The 16951-nt window shown below is 34.1% G+C and overlaps 1 protein-coding gene across 1 annotated transcript in view; it reads left to right on the top strand.

Annotated features, from left to right (window-relative positions):
* Positions 1 to 16951, top strand: part of LOC117336605 (epidermal growth factor receptor kinase substrate 8-like protein 1) — a 70139-nt gene that overhangs the window by 28559 nt on the left and 24629 nt on the right. The window contains exons 8-21 of the mRNA XM_033897216.1: positions 276 to 443; positions 1240 to 1304; positions 2063 to 2115; positions 2968 to 3081; positions 5391 to 5522; positions 7587 to 7690; positions 7960 to 8092; positions 8334 to 8422; positions 8880 to 9118; positions 9318 to 9480; positions 9996 to 10180; positions 14514 to 14624; positions 15173 to 15248; positions 15851 to 15967. Of these exons, the coding sequence (XP_033753107.1) occupies positions 276 to 443; positions 1240 to 1304; positions 2063 to 2115; positions 2968 to 3081; positions 5391 to 5522; positions 7587 to 7690; positions 7960 to 8092; positions 8334 to 8422; positions 8880 to 9118; positions 9318 to 9480; positions 9996 to 10180; positions 14514 to 14624; positions 15173 to 15248; positions 15851 to 15967 (1749 nt within the window). The remainder of the gene's footprint in view (positions 1 to 275; positions 444 to 1239; positions 1305 to 2062; positions 2116 to 2967; positions 3082 to 5390; positions 5523 to 7586; positions 7691 to 7959; positions 8093 to 8333; positions 8423 to 8879; positions 9119 to 9317; positions 9481 to 9995; positions 10181 to 14513; positions 14625 to 15172; positions 15249 to 15850; positions 15968 to 16951) is intronic.

The raw sequence follows: 16951 nt of genomic DNA, 5'->3' as shown, positions 1-16951 counted from the left end.
ATTGTTAAACAATAGTTGGAGTAGTCTTAGCTTGTTTTAAGGAATACAGTGATATTTCATTATATGAAGGGTTATCTCCCTTGCAGAGGAATTATTTTGCATAAATATGTAAAAAAAAGATCTTGTGAATACAGATACTATATTTGGTCATCAATTATGTCACCCTCTAAAGTCACATCAAACTCAAAATAATCACTATAGAGAGTTTTAAGTTACGATGAAGGGAATTGTCAAGATTTGAACTTGTTCTGATTTTGTTGTTTTTTAACTTGCAGGAAGAACAAGAGAGATTCACCCTGCAGACTGTCCTGGAGCCAACAGCTGTAGTTGATGACAAAAACCATGAGGTTTACTCCAACCTCATCCTGTTCACAGTCAAAGAGGACCCCAGAAACAAATACTCACCTACAGACATGCATATCTTCCAAAGCACAGACAAAATGGTAGGTTGGAGCCATGATGGATCTTATCTGTAGGTTCCACACATATCTTCCAAAGCACAGACAAAATGGTAGGTGGGAGCTATGATGGAACTTGTCTGTAGGTTCCAGACATCAGAAAGTGTTCAGACACAAGTTCTTATTCCCAGAATTTGTAATTTGGTTACACCGATAGCCACATTGCACAGATATACATCAAGTTTTTCACAAGAGATATTCAAAATACTATATCCTGCTGTTAGATATGGGACTGGTAGTATTTTTTTCTTATTTTTCTTGATGCACCAACATCACTTAATTAATTTCACAACTTCACAGATTTTCATGATGTTGATATCTAATGAGGATACCTTGGATTGGGCTCAGATTTGAGAGTTTGAAGGTCAAGGTCACCATTGTGGTTAAAAGACTTTTTCAACACTCCTATGCATTTTTGTGGGGACGTTCATGTCAAAAGACTTTCAGTTTTCTAGAGTTATTGGACAATCATGATAGTGTATTTTAAATTCATGCAAACCTTCCATTTGAGGAGAAGTACCATAGAGTTTATAAACTCCCACCTGACCAATTTATGAAAGAGGCTCACGAAATAACACATAATCATCACAATTCTTATTTTTTAATACTTGTATTTTATTTTTGTTAACTGAGTCAGGTGAAGAGGATTTCTTAAGATCCTGTACTGGAAATCAACTTAACTTAATTAAAATATATATATTGCTTACCTGTCTCAACAAACTGATTTATGTTATTTTCATTTATTAAATTTGTCCTTCTAAATGATTTTGTATTGTTGCAGGCTCCAACAATTGTAGATGAAATATTAGCAGCTAAGGAAGGTCGCCGACGTCCAAACTATCAAGGGTAAGATATAGACAAAATCAGGATTCAGAACTAGGTTCATAAAGAAATGTCAAAGTACTGCTGTCATAGTAAATGTTTCTATAAGATTACATATAAAAAATAAAATTTTGAAAGAACCGGCTGACTTCATGTTAATCAATGGTCTGTACAGGGAAACAGTTACATGGTAGTCAAATACAAATGTTCTGATGTGTCTAAACAATACTTAATTATCTATACTGGAAAAGTGGGCTGGGCAGGTATTGGCTTTGTCATCTTAACAGTTTCCAATTAAAATGAAGCTAAGCTTGATAATAGCTGCAAAGCGTGACTGGTGGTCGAAGTAAGGTCATGCATTTTGAATGACACAGCTTTCATATTTATAAAAGTATTTAATTATTTTATAATAGACGTCTATAAAGGAAATTTTCATTGGATGGGTTTAAGCTGTGAAAAGATACTAGAGTCATTTCTGAATAGGAAGTTACACCTTACAAATTAGACTTAAGTAAAACTTCCTGCTCACATGTATCTTCAGAAGGCAGAACTTTACACCTGGATTCTAGTGTTATAATCTCAGATCTTGGAGATAGATTTTTTGGACTACTTAAAGTCTAAAAGTGCCTAAAACAGACGAATGAAACATTTATACAAGTACTGATTATTTGACTGTTGTGGAATATGATATAAGAAGATGGGAAGTTCCGTCAGCTCTGATAATGATTCAGTTAACATAGATAATGGTATGTATATCATTGCCTTTATTATTGAATTTTCAGTCCAAATGGTGTTCCTCCTAGACCTCAGGGTCCCGCCCCTAACCCTCCTTATGGTATGTATTCATTTAAAAGCTATCCACTCAAAGAGTTTTTGAACATTTATTGCCTATTTTTGCCTGGATTGCCATTAATATTCAGTTTTGGTAAAATCAATTGTCACTACCATACTGATTTTGACTAGTTTTACTTTTTAACTTTTTTGCTTGATTCGATTGGCTGATAATTGGAGCATGTGGCTGATTGTAGTATTTCCGAATATTGTGATCAAAGTTGTCAGATTGGTTTGTTTGCATGTGAATTTGATGTATCAATTTTCTATCTATTAATTTCTTAATAATTCAGTTGTTTTGCTCATATACTGTCCTGAATTAGAAGTTCTATTTGTATTACCTGTTGATATAGCTTATGTTATAGAATTAGTTTAGGTTAGTTTTAATAACGGTACTAACATTTTCAATTTTTATGCTGAATGTATTTGCTTTTGGGAATTTATTTAGTAAATAAAATCATGTGAATGAAATGGACCAAACTTTTTTTACACAGTTCAGAATAAACACTTAGTAGTGTCTTATTGATTTTATGAAAAGAAAGAAAATTTAGGACTTCGTCGTGATCTGAAATAAAAAAAAGATCAAATCTCTTATGCATGATTTAGAATGTATGTTAAGTGCAGTATAATTAAAATAATTCAGTTCATTCAGTCTTAATTTGATTAAGAAAAGTTTTTGCGCTTTAATCAAATATTAATTTTATCCAGTTCTGTACATTGTATCATATTATTGCAATCTTTAATCTGTGTCTGCTGATGTTAAGTATTGAAGAGTTCGGTTCATATTTACAACCTGATCTGATTCTTGTAGATGTTTTAACATAGAATTACTCACCTGTTCGTGACTTTTTTAAAGGCGGGAGTCGTTGGATTGGTAGGAACATGGGCAAGTCTTACTTTAGCTATTCCCCCGCGGGTAGGTCCTACCCTAGCGGTGGTCACCAATATTCTGCCCGTGGCAGTTACGTAGGTACGGGCTCCAGCTAACGGTCACTGTTCCACCCTTCAACTGATGTCACGTACAGATGTGGTCAGCTTGGTTAACTTGCAAATGCCTGGATTTTTAAATTCTCTCTGTCAATTATTCTGGTTAATTTGGATCAAGGCTAGTTATATGATGAATCCTGCACATGCTCTGTGTATGTTTCTGTTAAATTCTCCTGTGCTACAATGATTGCAAACAATGATGGTTATGAAAATATATTTCGGAGAAAAAATAAATTCTATTAAAATTTCTAAGTCAATATCATTTTTCCTATCAAGTTATTTGCTGAATTTGACCTATGATCACCATGCTGTCGTGGCTGGTCAGTCTGAAAAGGGTGATGACCACTGTGAAAAAGCTAGTGAATTAGCATGTGTGGGATTATACAGGGTCCTGTATCGCATATATATATCATATCCTATGGTTATTCATACCTTAATGAAGACTAATGAAAGAGTGCTATTGAATATTCATGAATTATGCCAATCATTGATATTCATTTTGCTAACGAATATTCATACCTGGATCAAAATTGATATTCAGTAGGGCTTATTTACATACTATAGCAATATTTACATAACAAAATTAAGAGATGTATTTCATTTCAAATACAAGTCTTTCCTAAACATCTAATATCATGTCAATAAGCCCTTTTTTTTAAAGAAATTCTGGAATTGAAATTGCTGTTATACTGTAGATGTCTGTCAAAAGATAAATATTTTAACTAATTTGTCACCTATATTTGCTTTTTGAACTAATGGTTAAAGAACTATAGACCTTTCAATAAAATCTTTCTGAAGAATAAGGAGAATGTTATTACATTCTATCAATGTATTTGATGCAGAGCTAGGAAACATTAATATTATGACTGACTAATAATGCTGTATTGATTAAAAAAGAACAGGTGAAATTGGCTAACATTGACCTTCGCCAAACCTTAAAGGATCATATCAGCCTGGCTCTTGGGTTAGCGGTACATCTCTAGATTGTATTAATTCAGTCAATTCCCTTCTAATTAAAGCATATATTCAAAATATCCATATATGTATGTATGTATATATATATATATATATATATATGAACTTTCTCTTTATACTTCTCTTTTAAACTTTTAAACTATGCAAGGTGGTAACAATTTGTTATGAAATTAAGTTTTAGATAGAGTCTGTCTGATATTATGTAACATTGTCAAAGTTTTTGAATGTTTCATGATAATTTTAAGTTTTCTATTCTAGAATAATTGAATGTAAATGTTGTGTAGTATTTATACTGAACATGTTGTGTAGTATTTATACTGAACATGTTGTGTAGTATTTATACTGAACATGTTGTGTAGTATTTATACTGAACATGCTGTGTAGTATTTATACTGAACATGTTGTGTAGTAGTTATACTGAACATGTTGTGTAGTAGTTATACTGAACATATGTTGTGTAGTAGTTATACTGAACATGTTGTGTAGTATTTATACTGAACATGTTGTGTAGTAGTTATACTGAACATGTTGTGTAGTAGTTATACTGAACATGTTGTGTAGTATTTATACTGAACATGTTGTGTAGTATTTATACTGAACATGTTGTGTAGTAGTTATACTGAACATGTTGTGTAGTATTTATACTGAATGTTGTGCAGTATTATATAACTTTATCAATACCATACCCATGTATGTCCTGCATGTTTCATGATAACAGCGACATTTGTGGTAGGGAGATTGAACAGATGGTGCCAGTGTACTGTAGATGGATGTATATGATAAAAACATGCTTTGTGTTAAGGTATCCCTCCCCTATCCATCCCATAATAATCCCATTTTACTTCCCTGTGATGTTTGCTCATGTCTGGAACTGGTATACATGTACATGTATATATTGTATGCAGCATGTCAACATATTACAACTGAGTTTAACAACACTAATATTTGACATGAATTGAGTCAAATATTTTGATGAATTGTCAACCTCTTTACGTCATAAATTTAAATTAATACATAATGTTTACATAAAAAAAAAAAAATTTAAGTAGCTTTAATGCCTGTTACCAGTTTGAACAAAAACATTTGTAATTAATTTCTTGTTGATTGAAAATATTCTTCATTTGTCTTATGTCTCATCAGTGGTGTCATAATGTGAATTTTTGTAAAAAAAAAGATAATTTCTGAAAGCATGCTCTGTTAGGAATATAGTTTGCGTTTTTTATTGTTTTATTTTTGAGTTATATTTTGGAGCCTATTAACAGGCAGTGTTGACTGTGTAGATAAGTGGGTGATTAATAAAGACATGCCTGTTTTTAGACCCTCCCCAGTCTCACCAAGTCGCCAACAGCTATCAGTCATCGTCCAAGACTTGGGTCGACCAAGATTTCCAGAATGCCACCCTGCCGGATTACGGTGGGGGTAGCACTGTGGCTAACTATGCGAGTTCCAGTGAGTCGACAAATTGCCGTATCTAGGGGCATGTAGGGTTGTGGCAGGTGTATCTGTTCAGAGTCGTACACCAGAAGAGTTAGCGGCATGTCTAATGGTTGTTTCCAGTATCTAGTGTACAAAAGTTTGATTTTGATGACGCTTTATAGCAGAACATTCCAGCATGTTGTGGATGTGCTCAAACATTGTGTCCTTTTTGTGTGTCAAGCATGTTTTAGGCATTTTCAGGCTTTAAAGTGCACCTTAATTAATAATTCATGATGTTTCGTCTTGTTTGAAAGTGATCGTTGTCAAGCTGTCAATGATGTTTAAAGTGAAGAGCTCACTGCAAATTTTGTATTGTCTGTAGCTGGTATGGGGCTATGATAATGTTTAACAGATGTCTTGAGTGCTGTGTTTACAGGAACTGAGGAGTGCATGTCCGTCATCACGTTGTAAATGTCACACAGCTGTGTTAAACATATCTGTTTTGCATGTAAAATGGATATACAATAATATATACAGAACTGTAGTATACAAACCAGGCCTGTGTCTTAGCATGTGTGTGTAGAGTTCCATAGTTTGTCCATACAAAGGATAATATTTGTGTCTTGTTCACCTGGATGTTTTGATCACCTGGATGTCTGGGTCACCATGGTGTTTGTATTTTATCATCAGGCACGTTAATGCAGTAATGTTGAAGCCTTGATGGGTTATCAAGTGCAGACATAACTTGGTAGTTTGTTTGCATGTTGCAGTGTTTTTACTAAAATTCACTATACATGTATATCACATTTCTATAAGAACAAGATTTTCATCAAAATATCTAATTTACTAAATCAAAAAGCTAAAAAATCATACAAATTGTAAAGTAATACCGATATATTTGTATTTCATTGCAATTAAGTCTTGGTCAGACAGAAAGTCTTAAAAGTTTATTTTAAACATACCTAGATCATAATTCAGTCTGAACAGTTTCCAGCAGATTGAAATCCAATGAATATATTACCAGTTCAAGTGACTAATCGGCGCTTCAAATCAAGAAATACTATTTTTACTGTGATCATTGTTTAGAATATTCATTATACTTTTCCGACATTTTATAGAGAAAAAAAACCTGGTTCATTTTGCGTATATTATATGCAACATGTTTCAGTGGATTTAATTGTCTTTGTCATTGTAAGATTGGTAGTGACATTGACATATTTAGTTATCATTCAATCCGTGTGTACTTACTGGATTAATGCTTTTAAGAATTAGTGTAGAGCATAGTTGTCTAGTTATTAGTTTACCATATTTGAGATAATAACCGACCCATTTCTTGTAAGTCCTTTTATGATTCTGGTTCAAGCTTATCCTTTGCCATAATATAAAAATCAGATTACAATGACTGCCTATGATACAAATAAGGTATAATATGGTATCTTAATGCTGTTTGAGACTATGAAATCTAGCATTGTTAATACTATTTATATTTACATTTTAAAACAATTGGGTACTTGCTCAATTCCTTTACATGTATAACACTGCGTTGGCAGGGTTTGCAATTTTTTGTAACAATATGAATAGAAGGCAAACTTTGTAGGGTTTGTGATCTGCCTGTGTTGATATAGTGAAAAAGGATAGTTTGACAAATAGAAATACTGTCCTGTACCAAGTTAAGTCCGACAGGTTGCATAGGTTTGTTATATATTTTTTCTTAGGGCTATTCCACTAAAATATATATCAAATGGGAGGACTCCAAAATAAAGAAAATTTTATGCATGGTGGGTTTTGGAGAAAATGAAGTCTATTGTACAATACTGTTTGAATTAAATAACGTCTTTGGGTGGTCCCTGTTTGACAAATCTGGAGTTATCATGTTAGATATTTTACTTGAATAGTCCTTACAAATATACGTTGAAAAGTTTTCGGACACAAATTATTTTCTTTTTTTGAAAATCAGTTCTTTAGCTACCACAGTAAAAACCTCTTTATATTTTTTGATCATTTTGATTAACAAAAGATGGTATGTACAACATGTATATGGTGATTACCTGTGTTTACCTATGTTTACCTGTGTTTACCTGTGTTTACCTTTTACAGGTGTGAGTCAGAGACAGGGCTTGGGCCAGTCTATGAACCCACGTGCATCCTACTTGCCAAACATGGAGGACTCTGGACAAAACGAGGTGCTAGAGAGGGATGTGGTATGTACCTACAGTAATACTGCTGAACTACATAAAAAAGTCGTCAAGTCAAGAAAATGTTTTCTGTACATGTTGAAACTTTGAAAACTATCCAAACTTTAAGAAAGTCAATTAGTCAATTGAAAGTACAAGTACAACAGTGCATTAAAAAAAAAACCAAAAAAAAACAACAACATTTTTCAAGCTTTCCACGCAGCAGTTTTTCTGTACTTTGTCAATTTCAATGCAGATTTCTTTATATAATGGATGTTCTTGATTTCTTTTTGAAGCAATTACTAAATTGCTGTTTTGATGACATCGAGAGATTTGTCTCTCGACTCCAAGCAGCAGCCGAGTCATACAAGGAACTTGAAAGACGAAAGAGGGAACGTAATGCCAGAAGACACAAAACGCGTGGAGGAGGTACGAAGGGATTCCTTTCATTAATATATTTATAAAAACTACGTAGAATATCAAAATGAGCAGATTCTTTATTTGCCATCTAATCTGATCTGCTAGTTTCTTAATTCTTGCCTTGTTGTTCAAGAGAGCTTGCTAAATTCTTACGAGTCATCTTTTCGAGAGCTTCACTAAATTTTGTCTTATTAAGATGCATTCTTCATTGACAGAGTTTACTTAGCATTTTTTCTGATTTCGTTTTTAGAGGGATTATTGAATATGAAAGCGAGACCTCCACCTGCAGAAGACTTTGTTGACATTTTCCAGAAATTTAAATATGCCTTCAATTTGTTGGTAAGATTATAAGGAAATCTAAATGGTAGTCCATTTACGTATCATAAGTTATATGATACACAAAGGGGCGTAACTCTGATATGATTAATCCATGTAATAGGTTAGCTAGCTGTAATAAAGTTGCTATATCATTGACAAGGTCTTGACTGCATAAAATTGCTCTCATTGTATCGAAATTTATGTAATCAACACCAAAAAATGATCACTTTTAAAACTAATAGTAACATACAGTTTAGAGGCGGGGCATTATTGAATTTCCTCAAGATCCATTATGTTGTTTATCTACTTTTAGTATAAAAGATACAATTAGAAACTTCTTAGAGGGTGATAGTAACATATGAGTATATATAACTTTTGGTATTATGTAAAAATATACAACAGGCTATTTTAGTCTTCATTCAATGAAATTAGTCTTTGGTGGCGATGTAGCACCTTTAAATTGTTATTGTGTTGACAGGCTAAGCTGAAGGCACACATTCACGATCCTAATGCTCCGGAGCTTGTCCACTTCCTGTTTACACCTCTCAGTCTCATCTTCGAGGCAAGTCGTGACCCAATACATGGAGGGGCTGATCTAGCAAACCATGCCAGATTCCCTCTCCTTTCACCAGAGTCTAAACAACTCCTCCTCAATTGCCTGACCTCAAAAGAACTGGAACTATGGCAGGCCCTGGGCCAACACTGGACAACAACCAAGTGAGTTATCCCCCCTTTCACAGAAAATAGTAAAGCAAAAATATACTTGGTTCTCAGGCGCGCGGCATTTCATTCAAGGTTGTTTTTATCATAAAAATAAAAAATTCGGAATCTGTCGGCCGCCATTTTAAAAAAAATTCTTGTTTTATATTTCAACTTTGACCCATTGACCTGTATATCTATCCATATATGACCTCAGGGATGAGTATCACGGACCAATGGAACAGTACAACCCTCGATTCTTCAACGGTTGGACGCCCTCCCCTCCGGTGGCCCCAGACAGCCGCATGATGATGGAGAATGCAGTTAACAATATGGGTCATCAGATAGACCAGAGGAACAAGGCTTACAACTCACATGGTGTAGGTCTATCAGAATGTCCCTGTATTATTGGGTTGTACTTTAGTAGGAAACTCAGTTACTCTTGGATACTCTTATATGAAGTTTAATGGTGAACTTCTCATTAGAATATATGATAGCAGTTGACTCATTAACAAAATTGTTTAAATTCCTTTGGTGCAATACTTCAATGACCTATATATAATAACTTAAATCACAGAACCTCCAACTTTCCATTCTAAGTTTTACTGAATAGACATACGGTCATTCAGATAGTATCTAAGAATTGTTATTTTGAGGTTATGTAAATGTATTTCTGGTCCAAATACCAAGGTTTTATTGAAAGTCTGTAGGGAAAAGGATGCATTTTATGAAATGGGCTATAATCATTTTCCCTATTAACTTTATTAAGTTTATTTTAGTTTAACTGTCCTTGCAAAAAGTGGCAAAGGGAAATCTAGATGAAAATATTCTTTCCAGGTTGTAGTCCTGTGTCAATTATCGAGGGTAATATTGTCACAAATAATTTGTGTTTCAGGTTGATGACCTTATGATGCCATACCCCCGACCTGATGGGCGGAGTTTTAGACCAGTGGAGCGACCAGATGTCGAGGAGGATTTGTATGCAAGGTCAACAAAGCCGTCATCACAGCCGCCCCCAGGGGCGATTCCCAACACTAACGTAGCACAGTACCAGGAATATGTTGAGAAACACATTGATAGGTGTGGGGAATGTCTATTCTTCTCATACCAGTTACCAGCACACGGCCAGTTACACTACAATGGTGTTAGGGGATTTCTTCATGAAAACTCTTTTTCTTCTTTTTAGCCCACCATCATCAGATGGTGGGCTATTCAAATCGCCCTGCGTCCGTGGTCCGTCGTCCGTCCCTCCGTCCGTCCGTCCGTCCCTCCGTCCCTCCGTCCGTCCGTCCGTAAACAATTCTTGTTATCGCTAATCCTCAGAAAGTACTGAAGGGATTTTTCTCAAATTTCATATGTATGTTCCCCTTGGTGTCTTGTTATGCATATTGCATTTTGAGACCAATCGGAAAACAACATGGCCGACAGGCAGCCATCTTGGATTTTGACAATTGAAGTTTGTTATCGCTATTTCTGAGAAAGTACTGAAGGGATCTTTCTCAAATTTCATATGTAGGCTCCCTTTGGTGCCTAGTTGTGCATATTGCATTTTGAGACCAATCGGAAAACAACATGGCCGACAGGCAGCCATCTTGGATTTTGATAATTGAAGTTTGTTATCGCTATTTCTGAGAAAGTACTGAAGGGATCTTTCTCAAATTTCATATGTATGTTCCCCTTGGTGCCTAGTTCTGCATATTGCATTTTGAGACCAATCGGAAAACATCATGGCCGACAGGCAGCCATCTTGGATTTTGATAGTTGAAGTTTGTTATCGCTATTTCTGAGAAAGTACCGAAGGGATCTTTCTCAAATTACATATGTAGATTCCCCTTGGTGCCTAGTTATGCATATTGCATTTTGAGACCAATCGGAAAACAACATGGCCGACAGGCAGCCATCTTGGATTTTGATAATTGAAGTTTGTTATCGCTATTTCTGAGAAAGTACTGAAGGGATCTTTCTCAAATTTCATATGTAGGTTCCCCTTGGTGCCTAATTATGCATATTGCATTTTGAGACCTATCGGAAAACAACATGGCCGACAGGCAGCCATCTGGATTTTGACAATTGAAGTTTGTTATCGCTATTTCTCAGAAAGTACTGAAGGGATCTTTCTCAAATTTCATATATAGGTTCCCCTTGGTGCCTAGTTATGCATATTACATTTTGAGACCAATCGGAAAACAATATGGCCGACTGGCAGCCATCTTGGATTTTGACAATTGAAGTTTGTTATCGCTATTTCTGAGAAAGTACTGAAGGGATCTTTCTCAAACGTTTTTGTAAGTTGCCCTTGGTCTGTAGTTCTGCATATTGCATCTTGGGACCAATAGGAAAACAACATGGCCGACAGGCAGCCATCTTGGATTTTGACAATTCAAGTTTGTTGTCGCTATTTATCAGAAATTGCTGAAGGGATCTTTCTGAAATTTCATTTGTAGGTTGCCCTCTGTGCCTAGTTATGCATATTGGATTTTGAGACCAGTCAGAAAACAACCTGCCCGACAGGCAGCCATCTTGTATTTTGACAATTGAAGTTTGTTATCGCTATTTTACAGAAGGTACTGAAGGGATCTTTCTCAAATTTCATATGTAGGCTCCCCTTGGTCCCTGGTGTTGCATTTTCGGACCAATCCGAAAACAACAGACAGCCATTATCGCTAAATCTTAAATTGTTTGCAAAGTACTAGAGGGCTGTTTCTGAATTTACACAAATTAGTAAGACTTAGAGGAAGGGAAAAGTAGAGAAAAGATCAATCTGACATGGAACCTATAAAGATCATTCAATGGTGGGCGCCAAGATCCCTCTGGGATCTCTTGTTTTTATCCATTCTGAAAACAAAATTTTAATTGAGGCAGCAAAATTATTCATATTTATTCATATTTTCAAAACTGCCTGATCTGAAAATTTTTAAAAGCCTTCCAAGATATTCAGTAAACCCTTTTGTAGTCTGTACAACGGTCCGAGTGTTTGGACATTGGTCAAATGTCATGAACCTCCTCAACATTACCACTGTCTTATGGCGAAATGAGAAAAAAAAGTTTTAAATATCTTACCTGTTATAATTACTGAGAATTGATTTGTTTACAACTGAGAATTATTATTTTACAATGACCAAGCATAGATCTTTAGAGATGACAGCAAGTTGTTTACAGATTTATCCGATTATTGAAGCCAAGACAAACTGTTGAGGATGGTTGTGTACAATGTATGTTACTACAGTTACACACATTTTATTAAAGGCTCCTTGGTTCTGGCAATATTTATCTCAAATATGAGAATACAAAGTTGTTGTGATGAAACTGAAAAATAAATCTGGTTAAAATTCATCTTACAATCACTGTACTCTTATAGTGACCTAAAGTTTGGTTAAAATTCATCTTACAATCACTGTACTCTTATAGTGACTTAAGTTTGGTTAAAATTCATCTTACAATCACTGTACTCTTATAGTGACCTAAAGTTTGAAAATAAAATGTGCATATACTATGCATCTTCTCTCAAGTTCTACATTCACCAAACCTACAGAGGTCGTACAAAAAAAAGTTTGTTGAACAACTTTATTGCTCAGAAGTAGAAATATTTTCGAGTTTCAGCTCGGTAAGTTTGGTGAGTAAGGAACAGCATGTTTTCTGCTGGACTTTTCCTGTCAAAGTCTAAAATGGAACAAGAGTGTTCTGTTGTTTTGATGAGACGGTTAAAGGCCTATGTTTGATACATATGTGAATATTGTCAATATTTACATGCTAAAATTTATTTTTTAAAAGACTATTGTTTGCACTGTATAATTTTCATATCTATTTCTTCATGAATAGATGAACATTCAGGTATATTAATATATGTGTATAAAAAAGTAAAACCTTTCAGCATGAAGCAGCAAGAAAAATTTGTTTCCTTCTGAATACATCATTTCAAACTACCTATTTTACTACTGAAATATCTAAGCAAATTGACTAGATCATATAAAAGACTGCAGAAGATTCTATATGGTAAACATCTCTGCTTCGTTTAATGGTTTTACTTGCATCTATTATTTGTACAATATCTGATGTTGTAGGGTGTAAGCCCATGATGTATTCTCTATGTTCATATTTACCATGCATGTGTATTCAACTTAACAAACTTTCTGGACTTGATTGTAGGAATCTTTGAAAGCTTTATGTATCTTAACCCAGAATTTAAATATTTTTGGTAATATTTGATGTGAAAATAGCATTAAATTCCGGAACATATTTTTGGTTGATTTTCCGTTAATGTTAGAAATTTAAGACACTTGGAGATTGAATCGGCTCGATATGTAGATTTTGTACTGCCAGGTCCAGACTGAAATCCTATATATGTTCTATGTAACACTGTATACTATGTATCTACTCAGTTGGTGGTTTGTTTTGCGGTTTTACCTAAAAAAAAATAACAGCAACTGGTACATTGTAAAGTTAACAAAAAAATTTAAACTTACAATATTAAAACGAAATCTGCCGTCTGTAATACAACCGGTTATGCACTTCGTTGTATATAATTAACACTTTAACATGGACATGGTCTCGGGGACCATCTATACATCAGTGGAATCTCTCAACTCATTAGTTTTCGACATGCGATGAAAATATTGCTGCAAAAATATTTGGAATGAAAAGAAAAAAAATTGGAATGAAAAAACAAAATTATGAGGGGAAACTTATCAAAGTTTTCAAAGAGATTTTAATTTGCCCTCCAATTAAATTTGCCCTCCAGAATTACAATGTTTGCAGAATATTAATAGTTGGATAGAGGTTGCATGATTGTTACGGTTCATGTTCTACACTGACCTACATAATAAACATATTGCGGCTGTACTGATATACACACATATAACATCACTATTTGTTATTGAAAACATTTAACCTTAATAACTCCAAAACTGAAGAAATATATTCTGCAACTTGAGATATCTTACGGAAAAGTTTTGGAAAAATAAGATTTGGATGATGGAAATATTTTCATGGGAGAAAATTGGTTTACGAATACAAATATTGTATTAATAAAAATTGGATTAGATGTTGCAGAAACTGTATCTTCATGAAAATCTCAACATATTTCACACATATAAATGATGAAATTCATTGTTTTAATTTCACCTGTAAAAAACAGTAATTGAAGCCACTGATAATAATATCGCTTTGTTTAAGTTGCGAATAGAAATACAACATAATCCAGCCAGAGACTTTAATGTCAAACTTAATTTCTTCTGAATCTTAAAATTTGGTAGCTGTGGTAAATGTAACAGTTTTGGCTTTTAAACTTCTGCTTAATGATTTTTCTGCATTTCTTTTTAATCTTTTTGAAAAATAGTCAATTCTCACATGTGAAGTTACTAAGTTGCGGTTTGAATTTTTAAGCTTATGTGTGGTATTTAATTTTTGTCAATAGAAATAAAGGAATAAACCAGTCATCACGACCCAGCCCGACCCCAGCCAAACCAAAGAATAGACAGGAGGAAAACTTACAGTTTGCCAAGGATCTACAGAGTCAAAACAAAATGTAGGTTGACCAGTTATAAACCAATATTAACTTAATTGTAAATTACTTGGGTATTAGGACCAAAATTTTGTTGTTAGATTATCTACAAACAGTTTTCAGAATTTGTTAATGATATAGAGTGGGAGTTGGTTACACCCCAAAAGACAAAGGTGAAAATGTGTTACTGATGTAGGGGTGAAGGTCAGAGGTCAGTGTACGCCTCCAGGAACCAAAGTCAAAATGTTTTATACAATGTCTAAGGTCAAACTATGTTACTCATATATGGACAAAGGTTAAAGGTTAGAATTACCTATCGGGGGTCTAAGGTTAATTTATGTCACTCTTATGGGCAATGGTCAGGGGTAAGGTCAGAGGTCATGAGGTTAGATTATCAGTTTTACATCTAGAACAAAGTTTTGGGCATAAATCAGCTGTGAATTAGAGAAAACCAAGACTTGGTTTGTGTGTCAAGCTACATCTTTATGAAATAGGTCTGCTTTCTGGCAGATGCCACATTTTTTAAAAAGAAAAAAACAAAATCAAAATTGTAATAATAATATATTTTTCAGAATGTATGAGATTGTACATGAGCGAGATGGCAGAAATGAAAAGGAGATCACAGTTCAGAAAGGAGACATTGTGGAGGTACAGCAGTCAAATCTTATCATGCTTATGTTGTGTAATCTTTGATACATGCTACATCCAATGGACATTGGTTGTCTGTCAAATGGTAGTTGTGAGTCAGCACTATTACAATAAAATACAATACAGAGATTCTGCCTGTGTAAGGATTACCAGAATACATTACATTTATAAGACTATGAACAAACACATTTTTGGATCTGAATCACTTTGATGCTTTCCTCCATATAACATGAGATATCATCAGCAGCAAGCACATAGATCATATATATGGCTTTTTCAGAAATATCCTTTGTAGTACATCATACAAAAAGTTGGATAAAGCTGATATTTTGGGAAGCACTTGACTTAACTTTTTGGATGTAAAAATATTTATGGTATTTAATTCCATTTTTGTCTCACTTCATTGAAGATATAGAAGGGAGACAAAGCAATAACGTTTCCATCGTCAAGAAATATTATGTTTTGGGTAAAAACATAATTTTGATGGATTTTGTTGATTGGCGAAAACTAATTTTGAATTTATTATATTAATGATGTATGTTTATTAATTACAATATGAATGGTTTTTAAATATTTTAAACAAACACCTTTTACTGTTTAAGGTAATTGACAGCAGTCGTAATTGGTGGAAGGTGAGGAATTATATGGGCGAACAGGGATACGCCCCCTACACAATAATGAAGGAATACACGCCCTCCTCAAACTTTGGAGCCGACCGGGTAAGCAAGCACCTGAACTTTGAACTCTAGACAATAGGTCAGGACCCTAAATTTCACACATAACATGTCTGAGTTCCCTAACGGTCACTGCCCCTCAGGTCACATGACCTGTACGTAACAACAACAATTGCACTTGGACCATAAACATGTACTTCTTCTGTTCTCCATCAAATATTCTTAAATCTTCATCATATAGCCAGTGTTCTGAAAATGTACAGTCCAAAAAATGAGAATTATGTCTTGATAATACTTCAAAACCAGTCGAACTGCTGTTAAATTGCTATAAGCAGATGAAATTAGGTCATAGGTAGGTCGGCCTAAAACATTTTAATAAAAAGTCAAATATTATTGAAGATATTGATGAAAAAAATCAAAAGTTGTACATTCTTATGGAGGCTTTAGTTCCAGACTTAAATTTCCGATCCTGTTTTCTGTAGGGAGGGAAAGTGGACGACAAAAGTGGAAATTAATACTATAAGGTTGTTAATTAGGGAAGCACAATATTAATTGTACTCCTTCTAAGTTATTAGCAATACTCATGCAATAAAATCGCTAGCACACATAAATCTGGTTTCTAATAAATACTGTTTAACAAATTCTGTAAACATGCTGAATCTAGCCCAATCTATTTGCACTAGCTTTGGAGCACAAAGTATCTGGTGCTAGAATTCGATTCTGCAGCAAATCCGTTGTGGTACAAAAACATGTCTGTGCTATTTAATATGATTGTGCTAAATTATAATTTGCTTGCTATGTATGTTTGATTTTCCAAATAAAAAAAAATATATAATATTTCTTAGACAAAGATATCTATCAAATTGGACAAAATTTGTACATATATGTATATAACTCACTTCAAAATTTTGCTAAAACATATGTAGTTATTGCCAAATTCATGGAATAGTTTTTAAGCAACTATATGTTATCAAATTAAGAGTTTTTGTGAGTTGCAAAATGCTGTACTGCATTTCTAAATGGAGGGAC

The sequence above is a fragment of the Pecten maximus genome, chromosome 10 (assembly GCF_902652985.1).
Source record: "Pecten maximus chromosome 10, xPecMax1.1, whole genome shotgun sequence".
NCBI lineage: Eukaryota > Metazoa > Mollusca > Bivalvia > Pectinida > Pectinidae > Pecten > Pecten maximus.
Note: the sequence above shows the minus strand (reverse complement) of the source record. Positions and strands in the feature narration are given on the sequence as shown.